Source organism: Saimiri boliviensis, chromosome 9 (genome assembly GCF_048565385.1).
Source record: "Saimiri boliviensis isolate mSaiBol1 chromosome 9, mSaiBol1.pri, whole genome shotgun sequence".
In the NCBI taxonomy this organism is placed as follows: domain Eukaryota; kingdom Metazoa; phylum Chordata; class Mammalia; order Primates; family Cebidae; genus Saimiri; species Saimiri boliviensis.
Genome location: NC_133457.1, coordinates 42,406,094 through 42,426,063, shown reverse-complemented (window position 1 = coordinate 42,426,063; position 19,970 = coordinate 42,406,094). Strand labels below are relative to the sequence as shown.

The window sequence follows — 19,970 nt, the reverse complement described above, 5'->3', positions numbered from 1 at the left end:
ACTATGGTTTTGAATTGCAATTCTCTATGACTTATGAAGTTTAACAACTTTTTTGCCCATTTTGAAACTGGGTAATTTGTGTTTTTATTATTTATTGAGTTATAAAAATTTTTACTTATTTTGGAAAGTAGATGTGTATAAGATACATGATTTATAAGCATGTTCCTCTGTGGGCTCTCTTCTCATTTTCTTGATAATGTCCTTTGAAACACAAAAGTTTTTACTTTTGATGAAATCCAACTTACTGATTTGGTTGCTTGTGCTTAAGAGTCATTTTAAGAAACCATTGTGTAATCTAAAATCACAATGGCTTACACCTGTATTTTCTTCCATAAATTTTATAGTTATAATTTATATCTAGGTCTATGACTCATTTAGCATTGATTTTTGCATATAGTATTAGGTAAGCTTCCAACTTCAATCTTTTGCATGTGTATATCCAGTTGTCCCAGTACCATTTGTTGAAATAACTTCTTTACCTATTGAATTTTCTTGTCATTATTGCCAAAAATCAGTTCACCATAAATATAAGGTTTATTTCTCAAGGGACTCTCAGTTTTGTTTTATCAATCTATATGCCTATCCTTATGCTAGTCTCACACAGTGTTAATTATTGTAGCTTTGTAGTCAGTTTTGAAATCAGGAAGTATGAGTCCTTCAACTTTGTTCTTATTTTTCAAAATCGTTTTGGCATTCTGTGTCCCATGTATTGTTAGATAAGTTTTAGGATCATCTTGTAAATTTCTGCAAAAAAAAAAAAGAGCCAATTATGTTGAATCTGTAGATCAATTTGCTTATGATGATAGGCAGAAAAATGATACCCCCCTTCAAGATGTCCACATTCTAGTATAATCTCTAGACCCTATGGATATGTTATGTTAAATGGCGAGGGGGAATTAAGGTAGCAGACGAATTTGAGGCTACTAGACCCAGTGTAATGGACAGTGTCTTTAAACATGAAAAAGGGAGGCAGACAAGTAAGTGCCGGAGTGATGTGCTGTGAGAAAGACATGACTGGCCATTGCTGACTTTGACAATGAAAGTGAGCCATAAGCCAAGGAATATGGGCAGTCTCTAAAAGCTAGAAAAGGCAAGGAAATAGGTTCTCTCCTAGAACCTTCAGAAAGAAATACAGCCCTACCAAAACCTTGATTTTAGTCCAGCAAGCACCATTTTAGAACAATCCAGGACTATAAGATTTGTGTTTTAAGTCACTAAATTTGTGGTGATTTGCACAGCAACAAGAGAAAACTAATGTGGCCGTTTAAACAATGGCAGGTCTTCCAATTTTTGAACACAAATGTCTTTCCATATATTTAGGTCTTTTTAAAAACTTTTTAAAAATGATGTTATGCAGTTTTTAGTATACAAGTCATTTACTTCTTTTTTTCAAATTTATTCCTAAGTTTTTTTTTTTGATGCTATTGTAAACAAACTGTTCTCTTAATTTCATCTTGGATTGTTCATTAGTAGTATATAGAAATATAATTTAATTTTGCATATTGATTTTGTGTACTGTAAACTTACTAAACTCATATATTAGCTGTGATTTTTTTGTGTGTGAATTTCTTGCAATTTTCTACACAAAAGATCATGTTATATGCAAATAGAAATTGTCTTACTTCTTTCTTTCCCATCTGGATGCCTTTTATTTCCCTTTCTTGACTAAGTAACTTGACAATGTTCCAGAAATTCCAGTACCATGTTGAATGAAGTGGTAAGAGCAGACTCCTTGTCTTATTCCTGATCTGACGAAGTCAAGTGTTAGGGGAATAAAAATTAAAAAACAAAATCTCCTGCCAACCCAGACAAGCTCAACAGAAAAGTAGAAAAGAAAATCGTTTTGATTTTTGAATAAACATTAAACCAGATGTCATTCTCAACATAGGCCATCCACTAAAGAGATTGAAAAGACGGAAAGAAATCCTATCCTTTTATACAGCTAAGCATATGCATTCCTTGCCAGACATGTCCTCAAGTTAAATAACTAGTCTTCAAATAAGAGGACTTGACGGCACCATTTGTCCACATGGTTCATCCTAAATTCACCTGGTAATTGGAGTAGCCATCTGTGTTTACTAACTGCCTTAATCCAAAAGAAAAACAAATTTATCATATCTTTACGACAGGAGGTAGGTTTATAATTTGTACCCGGGTGCCTGTTGTGTGAGGCTCCCACCCTCCCATAGAAAACCCCATGGTGGGTGTATTGTCTTCTTCATTGGCTTCATTTATTTTAAAGACGTATGCCTCCTGTGTCTTTAAGGAAAATATTTCTGGGTTGTAACACTGACAAGAGTGTTATTTAAGTTTTGGAAAGATTTACATAGTACATTTTAACGAGGCAGAGAAAGAAGGAACAATTACAAGTTTTCTAAGGTATCTGTGCTAAGAAAAGGTGGGCAGTGTGGAAAATCTCTTACTCTTGTTACGTTGAGGGAAAATGTAGGTGGTTGTGTATATGTGTGTTTTTCAAGATTCATGTTATTTACCCTTGTGAGCAGAAGCTGTTGGTCTTTATCATGAAGCATAATGTTACCTGAGAAGTATGCAGACATCTTTCATTGGGCTGAGGATGTTTTCTTCTGTTCCTAGATGAGAGCTTTTATCATGAAAGAAAGTTGGATTTTGTCAAATGCTCTTGTCTGAATTTACTAAAATGATCATTTTTTAAAACTTCATTCTGTTAATATGGTGTTTTACCTTGATTGATTTTCATATTTTGAGTGTACTTTGCTTTTCTGAGACAAATCCCACTTTGTCATAGTATAGACAGTAGTCCCCGCTAAGCCATGACTTCACTTTCCACAGTTCTAGTCAACTGCAGTTTACAAACAGTAAATGGGAGATTTCAGAAATAAACGATTCGTAAGTTGTAAATTGCGCACCATTCTGCATAGTGTGGTGAAATCTTGCACTGTCCTGCTCCTTCTCACCTGGGACATGAATCCTCCCTTTTCCCAGTATACCCACATTGCATGATCTACCACACAGTAGTCACTTAGCTATCTCAGTGATCAGACCGACTGTCACGGTATCTCAGTGCTTCTGTTCAAGCCACCTTTATTTTACTTAATAATGGCCCCAAGCATCAAAGTAGTGATGTTGGCATATTGTTATAATTCTTCTATTTTGTTATTAGTTATCATTAATCTCATACTGTGCCTAATTTATTAATTAAACTTTATCATATATATGTATATGTAGGAAAAACAGTTCGTATAGTGTTTGGCACTGTCTTCAGTTTCAGGCATCCAGTGGAGGGGGGTCCTAGAACATATTTTCCCTGGATAAGGGGGTACTACTGTAATTCTACTCATATGTAGCTGGGTTCAGTTTACTAGTATTTTATTGAAGATTTTTTGCATCTATATTCCTAAGGTATATTGGTCTGTTTTCTTTTCTGTGATTTTCTTTGCCTGGGTTTTGTAGCAGGTTAGTACTGACCTCACAGAATGAGTTGGGAAGTGATATGGTTTGGATTTGCATCCCTGCCCAAATCTCATGTCGAATTGTAATCCTCAGTGTTGGAGGTGGGCCTGGTAGGAGGTGACTGGGTCATGGGGGCGGATTTCCCACTTTGGTGGTGCTGTTTTTGTGATCGAGTTCTCACAAGATCTTGTTGTTTAAAAGTGTGTGACACCTCCCCACTCTCTCTCCTCCTGCTCTGGATGCCTGCTCCCACTTTGCGTTCTGCCAGAGTGAAAGATGCCTGCTCCCACTTTGCGTTCTGCCAGAGTGAAAGTTCCCTGAGGCCTCCGCAGCCATGCCTCTCCTATAGCTTGTGAGCCAGTTAAGCCTCTTTCTTTATAAATTACCAGTCTCAGGCATTTCTTTACAGCAATGGGAGAACAGATGAATACAGGAAGTGTTACCTTCTCTTCTGTTCCTTGGAACAGTTTGGGAAGAACTGGTGTTAGTTCTTTAAACACTTGGTAAAATTCACCAGTGAAGCTGAAGCCATCTAGCCCTGGGCTTTTCTTTATGGGAAGTTTTTGATTACTAACTTAACCTCTTGTTATGCTTCTATTTAGATTTTGTTTTTCTTCTTCAGTCAGTTTTGGTAGTTTGTGTATTTAGAGTAATTTCCATTCCATCTAGATCATCTAATTTGGGAGCACACAATTGTTCATAGTTTTTATAATATGCTTAAAATTCTTTTAATTTCTATACAGATGGTATTAATGTTTCCTTTTCATTCCTGGTTTTGGTGTTTTGAGTCTTCTCTCTTTTTTCTTAGTCCGGCTAACTAAGAAACCAGGAATTCCAGGAATTCCATCAAAACCAGGAATCAACTTGTCAATTTTTTCGATTTTTTTCAAAAGAACCAAATTTTATTTTTATTGCTTTTTGCTCTTTTTCTATTTCCTATGTCACTTGTTACCTCACTGATCTTTATTACTTTTTGCTGTTAGGTTTGAGTTGAGTTTGCTCTTCTTTTTTTCTAGTTTCTTAAGTAGATTAGCTAATTGATTTGAGATCTTTCTTTCCTTCTTTCTTTTTTCTTTTGAGGCAGAGTCTCGCTCTATTGCCCAGACTGGAGTGCAGTGGTGTGGTCTTGGCTCACTGTAACTTCTGCCTCAGGGTTCAAGTGATTTTCCTGCCTCAGACTCCCAAGTAGCTGGGACTACAGTCACCCACCACCATGGCTGGCTAATTTTTTTTCGTGTTTTTAGTAGAGACAGGGTTTTACCATATTGGCCAGGCTATCCTCAAACTCCTCACCTCTAGTGATCCGCCTGCCTTGGCCTCCCAAAGTGCTGGGATTACAGACGTGAGCCACTGAGCCCAGCAAATTTCCTCCCACCAAGAACAGCTTTGCAAGGCCATTTCAAAATATGGCAAAGAAACACATTTTGGGGTAAAATATTTTGCTTTTCTTCTTTGTTTTGTAATGTTATGCCAGAGTCAGGTTAAAAAGTAAATCATGATATGTAGAGTTAAATAAAACCCATCTGAGGGCATGACTCCCCAGATGCTTTAGATGGGAATTTGAGCAAGATAAAGCAATCAGAGGTTAGTCTCATTGACCTTATTTTCTAAGTAGTCTGTCAGTAAAAATTTTTATCTTTATCACTCTTAAGTAATTTATAAAATGCTTTTTATTTCACAGTTTTTGCTTTTTTTCTTTTTGTTCAAAGCTTATATTTTATTTGGCTTTATTATGTCATAGAATACAGCTTGTATCATTATAGTATCTTAGAATAAATTGAGAAATTCTTCGTACTCTGATGATTAAGATAATTGCATAGCATTTATCTCCAACTTATTGGATTAATGCAATAATAATAATTTATTTACTCAAATTCTACAGTTTAAATAGGGCTTTTTAAGGACAGTTTATCTCTGCTCCATGCTACATTAACTAGGGCAGCCCAACTGGAATGGGAGGAATTTCTTTTAAGGAGGATGTTGGTACTGGCTATTGGCTGAGAGCTTACTCGGGGCTATTGGCTGGGTCCTTGGTTTAATTTCATGTGTTCTCTTTAAATGGCTAGACTGGGCTTTGTTTTTTTCAGTATGGTGGTTGAAATCTAAGAGGGAATGTTCCAAGAGTTAGAGTTCTGAAAATATAGCCTGCATGTATAGGCATGCATCACAATCGCTAGTGTCCCATTGGATAAGGCCAGTCACATGGCCAAACTCAGAAATAATGTATGGAGGGACTAGACAAGGGTATACATACATTTTAGTCCCAGCTACTTGGGAGGCTGAGGCAGGAGAATCACTTGAACCTGGAAGGTGGAGGTTGCAGTGAGCCGAGATCGCACCACTGCACTCCAGCCTGGGAGTAGAAGTGCTTTCTCAGAAAACTATCCCAAAGTAATAGTTTGCCACACCTGATACATAGAAAAGTTTATGCAAGTTTTATGAATTCCTTGAAGAGAATGTATTTTGTTTTCAGACCACAGTACTCAATATATATTTATTCAACTATATTTACTGTACTGAATTTTTAATGATACCGTCTAGAATTATTTGTTTCTTCTTCGACTATTAAGGGCCCTCCTCTTGAGAAGGGATTATTTTCTTTCTGTTTCTTTTCTTTCTCAATTCACAAAGCTGGTTAGTTTATACGTCTTACAAATTTGAGAAAGTAGAGAAAAATTTTAAAGTAATTTGTATGTCGATTTAAAATCAGTGAAACTTTAGTGTTGGTACAATCAAGGTATACTCTCTGATACGGTTTGGATCTTTGTCACTACCTAAATTTCATGTTGAATTTTAATCCCCTGTGTTAGAGGTGGGGCCTGGTCGGAGGTGATTGGATTATGGGGGCAAATTATCCCATTGGTGCTGTTCTTATAATGATGGGTTTTCCTGCAACTTGGTTGTTTAAAGTGTGCTGCACCTCCCCCCTCGCTCTCCTGTTCCTGTTCTGGCCACGTTCCTCCTTTGCCTTCTGCTATGATTGAAAGCTTCCTGAGGCCTCCCAAGAAGCAAATGCCATCATGCTTCCTGTACATCCTGCAGAACCATGAGCCTTTTAAATTACCTAGTTTCAGGTATTTCTTTACAGTAGTACGAAAACGGATTAATACACTCTCTAAATGTGATAAAACAAAGTACAATCCTTGTTTTACCTTTCTGTTTATGTTTTGCCCTTCTCTCATTTAAACGGCCAACATCCAAGGAAAGGAGAAGAGTTAAAAATTATTTAGTAAATATTAAGATGTTCTATGCCGTACATTTAAAAAAATGTGTTGCATTTGGCAAGTCTTGGAACACACTGAACAGGTTATTTTCCTATTGTATAAGAAAGGAAACTAAGGCACAATGAAAATATCTTGTTTTCCACAGTCCTGCAATTTGGAAGTGTCATTCCATTCAGCCACACCAAGTCCGTTGCTGAATTGATTTATTTTCTCTGTATAGAGTTGGCATCCCATGGGCTACCCAGACAGTATTTCATTCCTAAATGGAACACAATAAATTTGGAACTAAATAAAGTGCTTTATTTCCCTCTGTTTTGAAAATCTATAGTTATTGTGCTAAAAGAGAGAAGAAAGGATTATCTTTATGGGTTCAGAGATTAAGACTAATTTTGATGGCCTTAAGAGCCAAAACTATGGAAGTTTTCAAGGGTAATGCTTTTAAAGAAAGTAAAAGCTGCCTGTACTGCATTTGAGTGACTTGAATAAGTGAAGGGAAATTGAGGTAGGCCATTCAGCTTCTTGCCTACAGAAGAAGGGAAATTAGCAATTTATTGCAGGTGAAATGGTAGCAAATATGAACTCTCACTTTTTAACTTTTACCTAGAAATTGTTGATTAAAAAACCAAGCTCTGTAAAATATTTGAAGAGATTTGTTCTGAGCCAAATGTGAGGACCATGACCCGTGACACTGCCTCAGGAGGTCCTGAGAACATATGCCTAGGGTGATTGGGTTACAGCTTGGTTTTCTATGTTTTAGGGAGACATAAGCCATCAGTCAACATATGTAATGTATACATTGGTTTGGTCCAGAAAGGTAGAACAACTTGAAAAAGGTGGTGGGGGTGGGATTCATAGGTTTTCTGATTGGTGATTAGTTACAACTGATATTCTTTAAAGACCTGGAATCAGTGGAAACAAGTGTCTGGGTTAAGATACGGTTTGTGGAGACCGAGATTCTTATCACATAGATGAAGTTGCCTAGGTGGCTGCCCTTAGAGGCAATAGATGGCAAAACGTTCTAGTCTCTCAGCGAATCAATTCAGGACCAAAAAAGACCTGGAAAGGGAAGGGTGTTCTCCACAGAATGCATTTCCCCTGCAAGAGACAGCTTTGCCGGGCCTTTCAAAATATGTTGAAGGAATATATTTTTGGGGTAAAAATACTTAGATTTTTTTTCAGGGTCTGCTATCTGTCATGTGATGCTACACTAGAGTCAGTTTGGAATTTGGTTTCTGTTGCTACAAAGATCAGTCCTAAGATCTCTGTTGTAATGTTAATGCTGGTCAGCTGTGCCTGAAAAACAGGCGCGTATAATGAGGCATGTCTGAGCATCCCTTTCCATCATGGCCTGAACTAGTGTTTCAGGTTTCTTTGGAATTCACTTGGCCTAGATGAGGGGTCCATGGAGTCAGTTGAGGGGCTTAGAATTTTATTTTTGGTTTACAAAACCTAGGAGTCATATATTGGACAATTGCACATTTTTTTAAAATTGTACTTTAGGTTCTGGGGTACATGAGCAGATCATGCAGGATTGTTGCACAGGTACACACATGGCAAGGTGGCTTGCTGCCTCCATCCCCCCGTCACCCACATCTGGCATTTCTCCCTATGTTATCCCTCCCCGACCTCCCGCCCTTCCCCTGCTGTCCCTCCCTTGGCCCCCTCAACAGACCCCAGTGTGTGATGCTCCCCTCCCTGTGTCCATGTGTTCTCATTGTTCAACACCCACCTATGAGTGAGAACATGCAGGGTTTGATTTTCTGCTCTTGTGTCAGTCTGCTGTGAATGATGGTTTCCAGGTTCATCCATGTCCCTACAAAGGACACGAACTCATCATTTCTTACGGCTACATAGTATTCCATGGTATATATGAATTGCACATTTTTTTAAACCTTAGTTTTTGGTCAGGTTAGTAGGAACCATGACCAATTATGGCAAACCAGAATGCCAGCCAAGCAAAATGCTAACGAAAATGGCTCGTTGTCATGTCAGAGGTACAGACAGCAAAGAACAGTTTTAACAAAAGGTGACTTAAAATTCCTCCTCCCTTCCTCTCTGAAACCCCTTCTGTCTTTATTCCCCTTGCTCTGTCTTCATCTTGATACTAGTGGTGGGTGTCCAGGTTCTTAGCATCTTGAACAAAGAGTTGGACAAAATGCACAAAGCAAGGAAAGAATGAAGCAACAAAAGATTTATTGAACATGAAAATATGCTCCACAAGGTGAGAGAGGGTTGAGCATAGGGGCTCAAGAGCCCTGCTACAGAATTTTCTGGGGTTTAAATATCCTCTAGAGGTTTCTCTTGGTAACTAGGTGTATACTTTATGTAAATGAAGAGGGTAAAGTAAAGTTACAAAGTCATTTACTTGGGGAATGCCCTACATAAATGGAGAGGATATTTCCTGTCATAAAGTGATTCCATTTAATTTAGTTCTAGGAAGTCAGCATCAATTGGCCTTATGTTCCCTACCTCCAGACTCTATTCTCCTGCCTCCGTCTCACACTCTAATTTGGGAGAAATTACAATAAATTTGCTCCCTGTGTGGCCTTGGTCTCAGTATCTTATCGAGCTATTATCTTTTAGCCTACCCCCAACCAACAGTCACTGTCAAACATACTCAAGCCCTGGGCTCCCCATGTCTTCACCCACTTCCTCATTTTCTCCTTATCGATTTTCCAGAAATAACTAGTGTATAACCTAGAAGAATAAGTCACTAATTGTGAGAACTCAGACATTGGCCTCAGGGAAGATATTTTGGGTAAAGGACATTCCTTGGTCCTCAGATCTCACTGAATCTGTGTTTTCTAGTGACAGGTTTCTGTGTCTGCTCAGCAAACGGGAATAGGGAGACAGAGTGAAATTGGTTGTGAGGAAGCTATCAGAAACCTTGGCTGTAGGTTCTCACATATTCAGTGAGGCCGCTTCTGCTTTAGAGATGAAACAGGAATGCATTTCTTTTCTTCTTCAGCCACATAAGATTACAGATTTAGAATCTATTTGCCCAGCATTTTTTGAGCAAATATGGTAATGATTCAGGTTAAGATATCTCTAATTCTTAAAAGTGACTTTGAAATATGCATTAGCTATCTGTTAAAATAAAAATGTCTTATTTTGCTTAAAAATCTTCAAACACAGATTTTAATACTATACCAAAGCAATAATAAAAAAATTATTTACATGTTTATGCGTTTGTTTTGATAGAACAAATTTTAATTTGGAAAATGTTGCTGACTCTATCCTCAGGGATTAAACCACACTGAAAACCAATCATAATCTTTATCTTAAAACTGTGTGCATATCTATCATTAAAATATTTTCAGTCTTTAGATGATGGACATAGCATTTGGAACAGGAATAGATACTACAAATTATCTCTCTGCCTTACAGATGTGAGGAAATTAATATCTACCCAACCCCATCTCCAAAGTCAAACAGCGTATTGAGGCCACAGAACTGTTAAATGTCAACTCATGAGATAAATATTATTTTAAAAAACAGTCTATTTTCTTCATGACATCTAATAAATTTTAAATCAATCAATCAGTGAATGAATTAATTAGTGTATTAGTTGTCTTCTTTACTAGAATGTAAACTCCACGAGGCCAGGGATTTTGTGTGTCTGTTTTGTTTCCTCCTGTATTCTGTGTGCTGCTGGCATATAGTAGTTGCTCAGTACATATTTGTGAATAAATCAAAGAATGACTATATGGGGAATAAGACAGGCTCTAGGTGCTTTTAAAATTTGTGGTCAGACTATATGTTTGAACTTGCATAGTAGGAGAAGGTTTCACCCAATCAGTAGAACTCGATCTTGGAGTTAAAGGGTGGTATTGCTTGGAGATGAAGGGGTGAACATGCCACATAGGGGCTTCCATGAACTAAGGGCAAAGATCAGGATGGGGGGCCAGTATGGGTGGGACAGGGTGAGAGTAGGCTGCCACTCGTGTTTTGAGATCATACAAACTTTTACCAAACTGGACCTAATGGAAAGCACAGCCTGGCACCTCTTTCACCACTACCCACATTTTTACCTGTAATACTAAAAGTTCTTGGCCTATCTGACTTGGACTTCAATAGACTAAAGGTCAACTATTTGGTTGTCCACTCAGAACTCTTCAGAATTCAGAAATATGACGGTCCCTTCTTCACTACCATATTTATCCTGCTGCATGTTTTTCTCTAGCTCACTTATTGTCACAGTGCCCATGGAATGTGACAGATGTCTCTATATAATAATAATGCCACTTTGCATTTGTATAGTACTTAGTATTTTTCATGGCACTTGCACATTTATTATCTCATGAACAGATTCTAAATAAATTACAATGTCTCATAAAATGATCTGCAATCAGTTGTGTCATTTGGTCAATGTCCACTGATCCTAGTGGGGAGATGAAAATGAGTCTAATTTGACTCATCATTTTGCAGTAAAAACAAGAAACTAATTAAAGACAGTGTCAGTCTCTTCTGCTTTTTACTGTTATGAATTTTATGTATATTATGTATAAATTTTTCCCTAAGTTGAAGAAGTATTGCATCAATCTGTCAAATAATGGATTGGTTTTAGCTGTAGCAGTCGTCTACCACTCATTCATAAAAAGTTCAATGATAACTCTTCCAAGTAGAGCGTCTTGTCACTCTGGTTCATAAAATGTTAGTTAGGGGTCTGAATCATGTATAGGGGTAAAGATAACTTCCTCCTTCCTCATCCTTCTGAAGGTTTGATAATTTGAGTCTATAAAACAAATGAATAATAGATTAATAGGAGAAAGGTATACAAATTATTACTTGCACATGTGTACATGAGAATAATATGAAATATGAAAACTCAGAAAAGGCCAGATGACTGAAGGTTTATACCATTCTGGAGTTACAGAAGGAACAGGGCCTGGGATTGTGGCAAGAAACATTATGGGAGGGAAGCACAAGAAAAGGCCTGGCTAGTGAAGGCGATCTTCTTATACAGGTTGCTATCATTTGAATGTTTGTTCCCTTCAAAACTCATGTTAAAATTTGATTCCTGGCCAGGAGTGGTAGCTCATGCCTGTAATCCCAACACTTTGGGAGGCCGAGGAAGGCAGATAACACAATCAAGAGATCGAGACCATCCTAGCCAACATGGTGAAACCCAGTCTCTACTAAAAATATAAAAATAAGCTGGGCGTGGTGACACACACCTGTATTCCCAGCTACTTGAGAGGCTTGGGCAGGAGAATCACTTGAACACAGGAAGTGGAGGGTGCATTGAGCCGAGATCATGCCACTGTACTCCAGCCTGGTGACAGAGTGAGACTTTGTCTCAAACAAAAACAAAAACAAAAACAAAAACAAAACTTGATTCCCAGTGTCGTAGTATTAGGAGATGGGGCATTTAAGAGATCACTGGATCATAAGAGAAAAGCCCTTATGCTCCAGTGGGTTATGAGGATCCATTCATGGATTAAGGAATTAATGAGTTATTATGAGAATAGGACTAGAGCTTTACAAAAAGAGAGAGACCCCCGTGAACACTCTCAGTCCCTTTGCCGTGTTCTGCCTTGTGCTGCCTCAGGGCTCTGCAGAAAGTCCTCACCAGCAAGAAGGCCCTTAGCAGATGCAGCCCCTCATCCTTGGAATTTCAGCTTCCAGAACTGTAAGAAATAAGTGCCTTTTCTTTATAAATTGCCTAGTTTTAGTTATTCTGTTATAAGCAACAAAAAACAGACTAAGATACAAATGAAACTTCAGAGGTAGCAGTTCTCAGGAAGAATAGATGGTGGCCTGTGGTAACATGTCTCTGTCAGACTTTCAAAGGAGTCATACTCTCTGTCTCATTCCTGTGAGTTAATCTTTTCAAGATTTGGATGGGGGTGTGGTGGGGGTGGGCTCAGAGAAAGCCTGGCTGTTTATTTCACAAATGCAGATTTTCTCAACAGATGCAAATATCCTCCACAAAAGACAGATTTTCAAGACGATTTCTGTGGTTTGCAGTCCCTTTGAATAGCTATATGGAAATATGCCAAAGAAGTATTTTTTAGGGGTGAGATATTCTGGTTTTGTTTGCATGCATTACCTTACACACAATCCACAGGAGCTAGATGACCTACTAAGAGGGTTTGGCATCTAGGAACCAGTCATGGACAGCAGGCATGGTGGCTCACGCCTGTAATCCCCTCATTTTGGGAGGCTGAGGCGGGTGGATCACCTGAGGTTGGGAGATCGAGACCAGCTTGACTAACATGGTGAAACCCCGTCTCTACTAAAAATACAAAAAATTAGCTGGGCGTGGTGGTGCATGCCAGTAATCCCAGCTACTTGTGAGGCTGAGGTAGGAGAATCACTTGAACCCAGGAGGCGGATGTTGCGGTGAGCCGAGATCGCAGTATTGCACTCCAGCCTGGGCAACAAGAGTAAAACTAACTCTGTCTAAAAAAACAGAAGAAACCAATCATGGCCCATCTTTGCTATGGGGCTAACAAGGCTATTCTGATGGCTTCTACTCCAGTTTGTTTATTATTTAACTTAACGTTTACAGAGACATTTGGTAAAATTTTAAAATCTAGGCCCGAATTTAACATTTCATATATTCAAATGTGTTTTGTACTTTAACGTGCTGCTTATATTTTAAAGAACTTTTAAATCATTGATTTCATTGATGGTTAAGGCATGTTAACACACAGCTTCATGCAACACGAGATAAATAGAAAGCATTTACAGAAGTGTCCCAAATGCCTCGTATAAACACCCTGCTTTGCTATTTTTGTAATGTAAGTGCAGAAAACCATAGATAGTGTTTAAATAGCTCTTTCTGTGCCTTTCTAGAAGAAATATGACTTAAGCACTAACAAAGGAGAGTACAAGAATAATACTGCAATTTAGGATTGCCAGATGAAATACAGGGTGCCCAGTGAAATCTGAATTTCGAATAAGCACCAATGAACATCTTAGTTTATGTCTCATTTATTTTTTTTTTAGCATATTTTTCAACGATTGCATTTTTTAAAGTAATTCAAATTTAACTGGCTGTCCTCTATTTTTAGCGGATAAAGCTGTCAATGGTAGATGCAATTCAGGAGCAAGCAGGCTCTCAAATCTGTGTTAAAGGGGTACCAATTTCTTTTAGTGGCATGGGATATTATTCCACAGCTCTTGAATGTGTCATTTAATTCTCTTGTCTCTCTGTAAGAGGTTTGTGTTTAGAAAAGTCAGAGCTGTTTAGGTATCAAATCTTTTTAACTAGCTGCTTAATGGCAGTAGTCATCTATGAGCTGAGAACATTTCCATGATGCCAGGCTTATGGATAGCCCATGCTCTGAGGATAAGGTTTTGCGAGACTCTTCACATCTGGAATGCTGTTGCCCATTGACTATCCCCAAATGTGGATCTTGGAGACATGAATTAATATATTCTTATACATCTGCTCCCCCTGTATCAGTGTTAATGACTCTTATACCCATTTAGTCACCAGAACCAAAAACTTGGGAGTCTAAGGGAGGAGGGGATCATATTTCCTTTCTGTTTTTCTCCACCCCGTATCCAATCCATTCTTCAGTCCTGTGACTTTCACCTTCTCATTTCCCTGATCGCTGCATTAGTGGGCTTACCTAGGCTTCCAGTATCTTCTCCAGCTCAATCCCTTCACTCCTCCATAGTGGAGAATGCCATAAGGCTGATCAGGATGCTCTTTAACTTTTGGGACTCTAGTGGGACCGAATTACATTTTATCAATGCCATTGCTATTAAGTGCTTATAATAAGTAGGACCTCATCAGGACATAGATGGTTCTCTCCACATTCATGATTCTGCACAGCATCTTTTCTGCTAAGCTCTCCTTATCTCACCATATATCTGAATATTATGTTACTTACTCTTTCCAGAAAATGCACTGCGGTTTATTTCCCTAGGGTTTTTCCAAGTTTCCGCATTCTCATTAGTTCTCATTAACTCCTATCCTTCCATAGTGATGGTTTTTTGAGCCATTTCTCAGCAACACTTTACCTACCTTCAGCAACCATAAATATCCATGGACATGTGCACAAACATTCACATGCACATACAAATACACAGACATCCACAAATACATGCATACACAAAAAGATACACACACGCACACACACACACACACACACATGCATTTTATCCATTCTATATTGCTACATGCTGTACAATGATTTCTAATTAGAGCATCATTTGATTTTCAGTCTAAATAAGTGGTATTTATTGGCACATAGACTTAATTATATCACCTCAGTTCAGAATTTTATCCTCATGAGTTCATATGGAGTTTTTCCTCCTTGAGTGCACAAATAAATAGTGGATCTTAAACTTTCAGACAGAAGGTTTATGTTCTTTTTTCAGTAACAGTGATAAGTTAGTTCTCTTTCTATATTTAAGGTACTCTGGGAAGATGAAGGTGTGATAGCCAATACCTGAGAACTAAAAGTACTTTTTAATAGACTCAGAATTAACATATTGCAGTGGGATGCAAAAATCCCTTTTCTATCTTTACCTAGTGAAGCAAACATTATTGGATAAATTACTTCAATAAAATAAACCTGTCTTCAAACAACTTAGTCCTCACTGTGTCCCAAACTCCTCGAGAATTTTTTTATTAGTATTTATAACACTTGTTAAGGGAACATTTTCTTTTATGACATCTCTAAATCTCACTGTTTCCAAGATTCTATATCATTATATTGTCAATGAGCTACTTCTTCAATGATTGTTTTTCAATTTCTGTTAAGGTTTTAATTTCTTCTTCAATTTCTCATACTTGTGCCCTAGTATTTCTTTTAGTTCATTAGTGGTGAAAATAAGCTGGTTCTTACAAACTCTTAGTTGTCAAATGATGTAATCTTATCTTTTGAGGAAAGAGCTCACATTTGAAGGCTAAATTTAACTGCTAATGTGGTAATGCTGGACTCCCCAGAAATTAGGGGCAAATCTGAAATCAGCAGATGTCCTGGAAACATGGAATCTTGACATCAGAAAGATTCCCTGGGATGCAGAGAAGTCACCCCTGAGTCTTGCAGATTAAGAAGCTCCCATAGCACACACACATATTTAAACGGATTGCTTGGAGTGACTAGGTTTGAAGTGCAAATGGCAGAAGAGCTGGAAGTAGAAAAATAAATGGAAATGTTTGCCTCAGGAGGTAATGTGGGGGCCAAGAGAGTCACAGGCCCAGGGCTTTAAGATGCCTCCCAGGGAGCTATCTTCCTGTTGCAGATGCTCAGGCCTTTGTCCTGCAGGCTTGTTTTGTACACCTCAGAAACAGTGCTTGAAATTCAAGAAAGTAAGCATTGTTGACTTGGGATGAGTTCTCCGTTCTAATTTATAAAACAGGCAAATTGTTTACAGTCCAATGCTTTAACCCTAGTTTAGTCAGTGATTTGTAACAGAGCCCTTATCTCTGTGTGAAACTGAGGGGTGTGAGAAATGGAAATTAGGTCTGAGGGTTACCAGCATATGGCTTCAGTGGAAGACTTGGCTATGAATGAAATTATCCAAGGAGAGAGTAAAGTATGAAGAGAAGATGAGTGAGTGAGTGAAGGAGGAAGCCACTGAGCGTCATTATTATTAGTAGTGTTTTTTTTTTTTGAGCTCATTAGTGGTGAAAATAAGTTAGTTCTTATAAACTTAGTTGTCAAATATTATAATCTTATCTTTTGACGAAAGAGCTAGCATTTGGAGGATAAATTTCACTGCTAATATGGTAATGCTGGACTCATCAGGAATTAGGGGCAAATCTGAAGCCAGATGTCCTGGAAGCATTGAATCTTGACATCAGAAAGGTTCCCTGGGATTCAGTGAATGAAGGCGGAAGCCACTGAAGGGTCATTATTACTATTAATTTTTGTTTTTGAGATATAATCTGAGAGGGAGGAAGGAACCACTCTTTCTTTCTTTCTTTCTTTTTTTTTTTTTTGAGACGGAGTTTCGCCCTTGTTACCCAGGTTGGAGTGCAATGGCGCCATCTCGGCTCACCGCAACCTCCACCTCCTGGGTTCAGGCAATTCTCCTGCCTCAGCCTCCTGAGTAGCTGGGATTACAGGCACGCGCCACCATGCCCAGCTAATTTTTTGTATTTTTCTAGTAGAGACGGGGTTTCACTATGTTGACCAGGATGGTCTTGATCTCTTGACCTTGTGATCCACCTGCCTCGGCCTCCCGGGAAACTACTCTTTCTAATAGTGCAACTCGCCGCCTTACCTCCTCTCCAGACCTCCTTTACTGCAGTCAAGTTTATTTTCCTATAGCATTTTTCATTTTTTGAAATATGATGTCACTTACTTTTAAGTTATTTTCTTGTGTTTTATTTTATATCTTTTCTTCCCCCTTCCCTTACTAGAAGGTAAGCCCCATGACGGCAGATGTCTTTGTTGGTATATTCCAAGCAGCTAGAAGAGTGACTAGTACCTTGGAGGTGCTTAGTCATATTTACTGGATGCGTGAAAAACTTAGCAGTGTTTCAAGAGAAAAGTCTGCTACAGACTGAATGCTTGTGTCTCTCCAAAATTCTTATATTGAAATCCTAATCTGCAATGTGGTTGTGTTAGGAAGTGTGACCTGTGGTAGGTGATTAGGTCACGAGGGCTCTGACCTCACCAATGAGATTAGTGCCCTTATAAAAGAGACATTGAACATTTATCTTTTGAGGAATAAATGAAATGCTGTCCTCCGAACGAGTGTGGGTGCTGGCTGTGGGGAGTGAAGCACACCAAAGATAGAAAATGCAAAAGGGATTTGAGGGGATATGGGGGGAACACTCACAGCTTGTGCTTCGTGATCTTTTGGAAATAGGAAGCGAATCTTCTGAGATCGCAATACATGAGAATATGAGAAATTTGTCTGTAGAGAGCCAAAGACATTTTCTGTGTTGAGCATGCTTTTTTCTTGTTAAGGCATTTTTTTTTTTTTTAATGTGAGCAGTTGATGAGGAGACAGCAGGGAATACTTTTTGTATACTCAGAACTGCAGAGCCCTATGGAAATCTCAGCCCCAGTTCCCCCATTGCCATGTTATTGAACTGTAAAGCACTGAACATGAAAATGCTTAACTGATAGTCCTAGAAATTATTATTTTCTCTGCAAATACATACTGTAAATTAAATTAGGAATTATTATTCTCAAGAACAGCAATTCATTAATTCTTTTTAAGTCAAAACTGATTTATACCTCCCCTGATGGTTTTGATGCCAATTTATAAATTTCTTTATACCTTCACCCACTCTCAAAGCTAACTATATTAATCTTTATTCCATTAGAGTACTGAGCACAGACCTAAGTACCTATTATAGAACTGAATTAGCAAGCTACTTAATTTAGTGTGTGTGTGTGTGTGTGTGTGTGTGTGTGTGTGTTGAGTACTGTAAGTACTGTGTTTTTAGTGTATAAATATGATAGCTGGATGTGGTGGTTCATGCCTGTAATCACAGCTACTCAGGAGGCTGAGGCAGGAGAATCACTTGAAGCAGGGAGGTGGAGGTTGCAGTGAGCTGAGATCGCACCACTGCACTCTAGCCTGGTGACGGCGAGACTTCATCTTAAAAACAAAAAACAAAAAAACAACTCATGAACCCTTGCACATTATTTATTTGAATGTTGTTTAAATTATGTGGCAATTCCAGAAGCAGGGAACATGGTACATATTGTCATTTCCCTCAGCGTATTTAAATATGATCTTCCCCCTACTTTATATGCTGGAGCTCAGTAGCAAATGGGAAGGCTCTATCACTCAGTTGTTTCCAAATTAATGTCTTGTCATTAATCATCACAAAGTCTCAGTGGCATTCAACCTCAGAATCATAGGAATGCGAGCCTGCTAGGTTCTCCTACAGGCTGTTGGCCTATGGGTTGTCTGGGGCAGACTGGTTCTGCGTGTCTTACACTTGCAGCCCAGGCTACAAGGGTGGAAGCTACCTGGGACACATTCTTCCCCTGGTAGTGGACCAAAGCTCCTAGAAGAAAAAATGGAAGCCCTCAGTACCTGTTCAGACTGAGGCTCTACTCAGGCTCATTGTCACTTCCACATTCCATTGGTCAAAGCAAGAAAACACAGTTAAAAGTAAAGGCAGAAGTGGATGGTGAACTCTGCCCAGCAGAGGCTACAGCAAGGGTGGGATCCACAGAAGCTCCCAGAGCAGCAAAGAACTGGGGCCAGCAACTGCATCTACCATGGTGGGATTCCTCTTTCTGGAAATAAACACATCCTTGGACACATACCAGGTGATATTTATATGGGTGATTGCTCTCTAGTGCTTGAGCTGGAATTGCTTGATATGCTTCCTGGTTCATCTGAAGCTGGGAAATTTCAAACACACTTTTTGATATTCTTTCTTGAAATAGTGATTCAGCATTTCAGGTACTTAAAAAATAACTCAATAAAGCTTGAACATCGCATCTTCTTTCTGAGTGGATTCTTCCTTCCTTGGCATGTAGTAATGTCCTTATTTTATGTCAGCCCCGAGGTACTGAAGAGTGAGCCGTATGGGGAGAAGGCTGACGTCTGGGCAGCAGGCTGCATCCTTTATCAGATGGCGACTTTGAATCCCCCCTTCTACAGCACCAACATGCTCTCCTTAGCTACAAAAGTAAGCAACGATGGGAAACAAAAGGGTCTCTGGGAGCTAAAAATGCAATTCCTTTTCTCATTAAACAGACCTTTGTGGTTTTACGTAACTGTCCATTAAAAGCAAGAATTGTTTTATTAACTGTATAATTCAGTTTAGTTTTTCTGCTTTCTTCTAGGCATATATCTCATGTAATGGCATATTTCCCTCTATAATTGTCTTTATTTATAATACAAAATTATTTTAAAAAGTGAAAAGTATATTAAATTGCTTTTGGTTATTTATTTATTTACTTATTTAGAGACAGTCTGGCTCTGTCGCCTAGGCTGGAGTGAAGTGGTGCAATCTCAGCTCATTGCAACCTCTGCCTCTTGGGTTAAGTGATTCTCCTGCCTCAGCCTCCCGAGTAGCTGGGATTACAGGTGTGAGCCACCATGCCCGGCTATTTTCTATGTTTAGTGGAGATGCGGTTTCACCATGTTGGCCAGGCTGGTCTCAACTACTGACCTCAAGATATCCACCCGCCTCAGCCTCCCAAAGTGCTGAGATTACAGGTGTGAGCCACTGCACCCAGCCTGGTTTTTAATTTTTAATTGTGACTGCTCACGATTCAGCACCATATATTATCCCATACATCATTTTATCTAAGGTTAATTTTAACTCAGCTTGGAGAGTACAATTCTATGTTCAAGAACTGTTTAATTGATGCAAATGTTTTATTTGGTTGGGATGTTTTTATTTCTGACAAAAATTTATGTATGAAG

General features: G+C 38.6%; 1 protein-coding gene across 5 annotated transcripts in view; it reads left to right on the top strand.

Annotated features, from left to right (window-relative positions):
- Positions 1-19,970, top strand: part of NEK10 (NIMA related kinase 10) — a 237,027-nt gene that overhangs the window by 133,752 nt on the left and 83,305 nt on the right. For all 5 annotated transcript variants that reach the window (XM_074405757.1, XM_074405756.1, XM_039480208.2 and 2 more), the window contains one exon: positions 19,098-19,227. In XM_074405757.1, the coding sequence (XP_074261858.1) occupies positions 19,098-19,227 (130 nt within the window). The remainder of the gene's footprint in view (positions 1-19,097; positions 19,228-19,970) is intronic.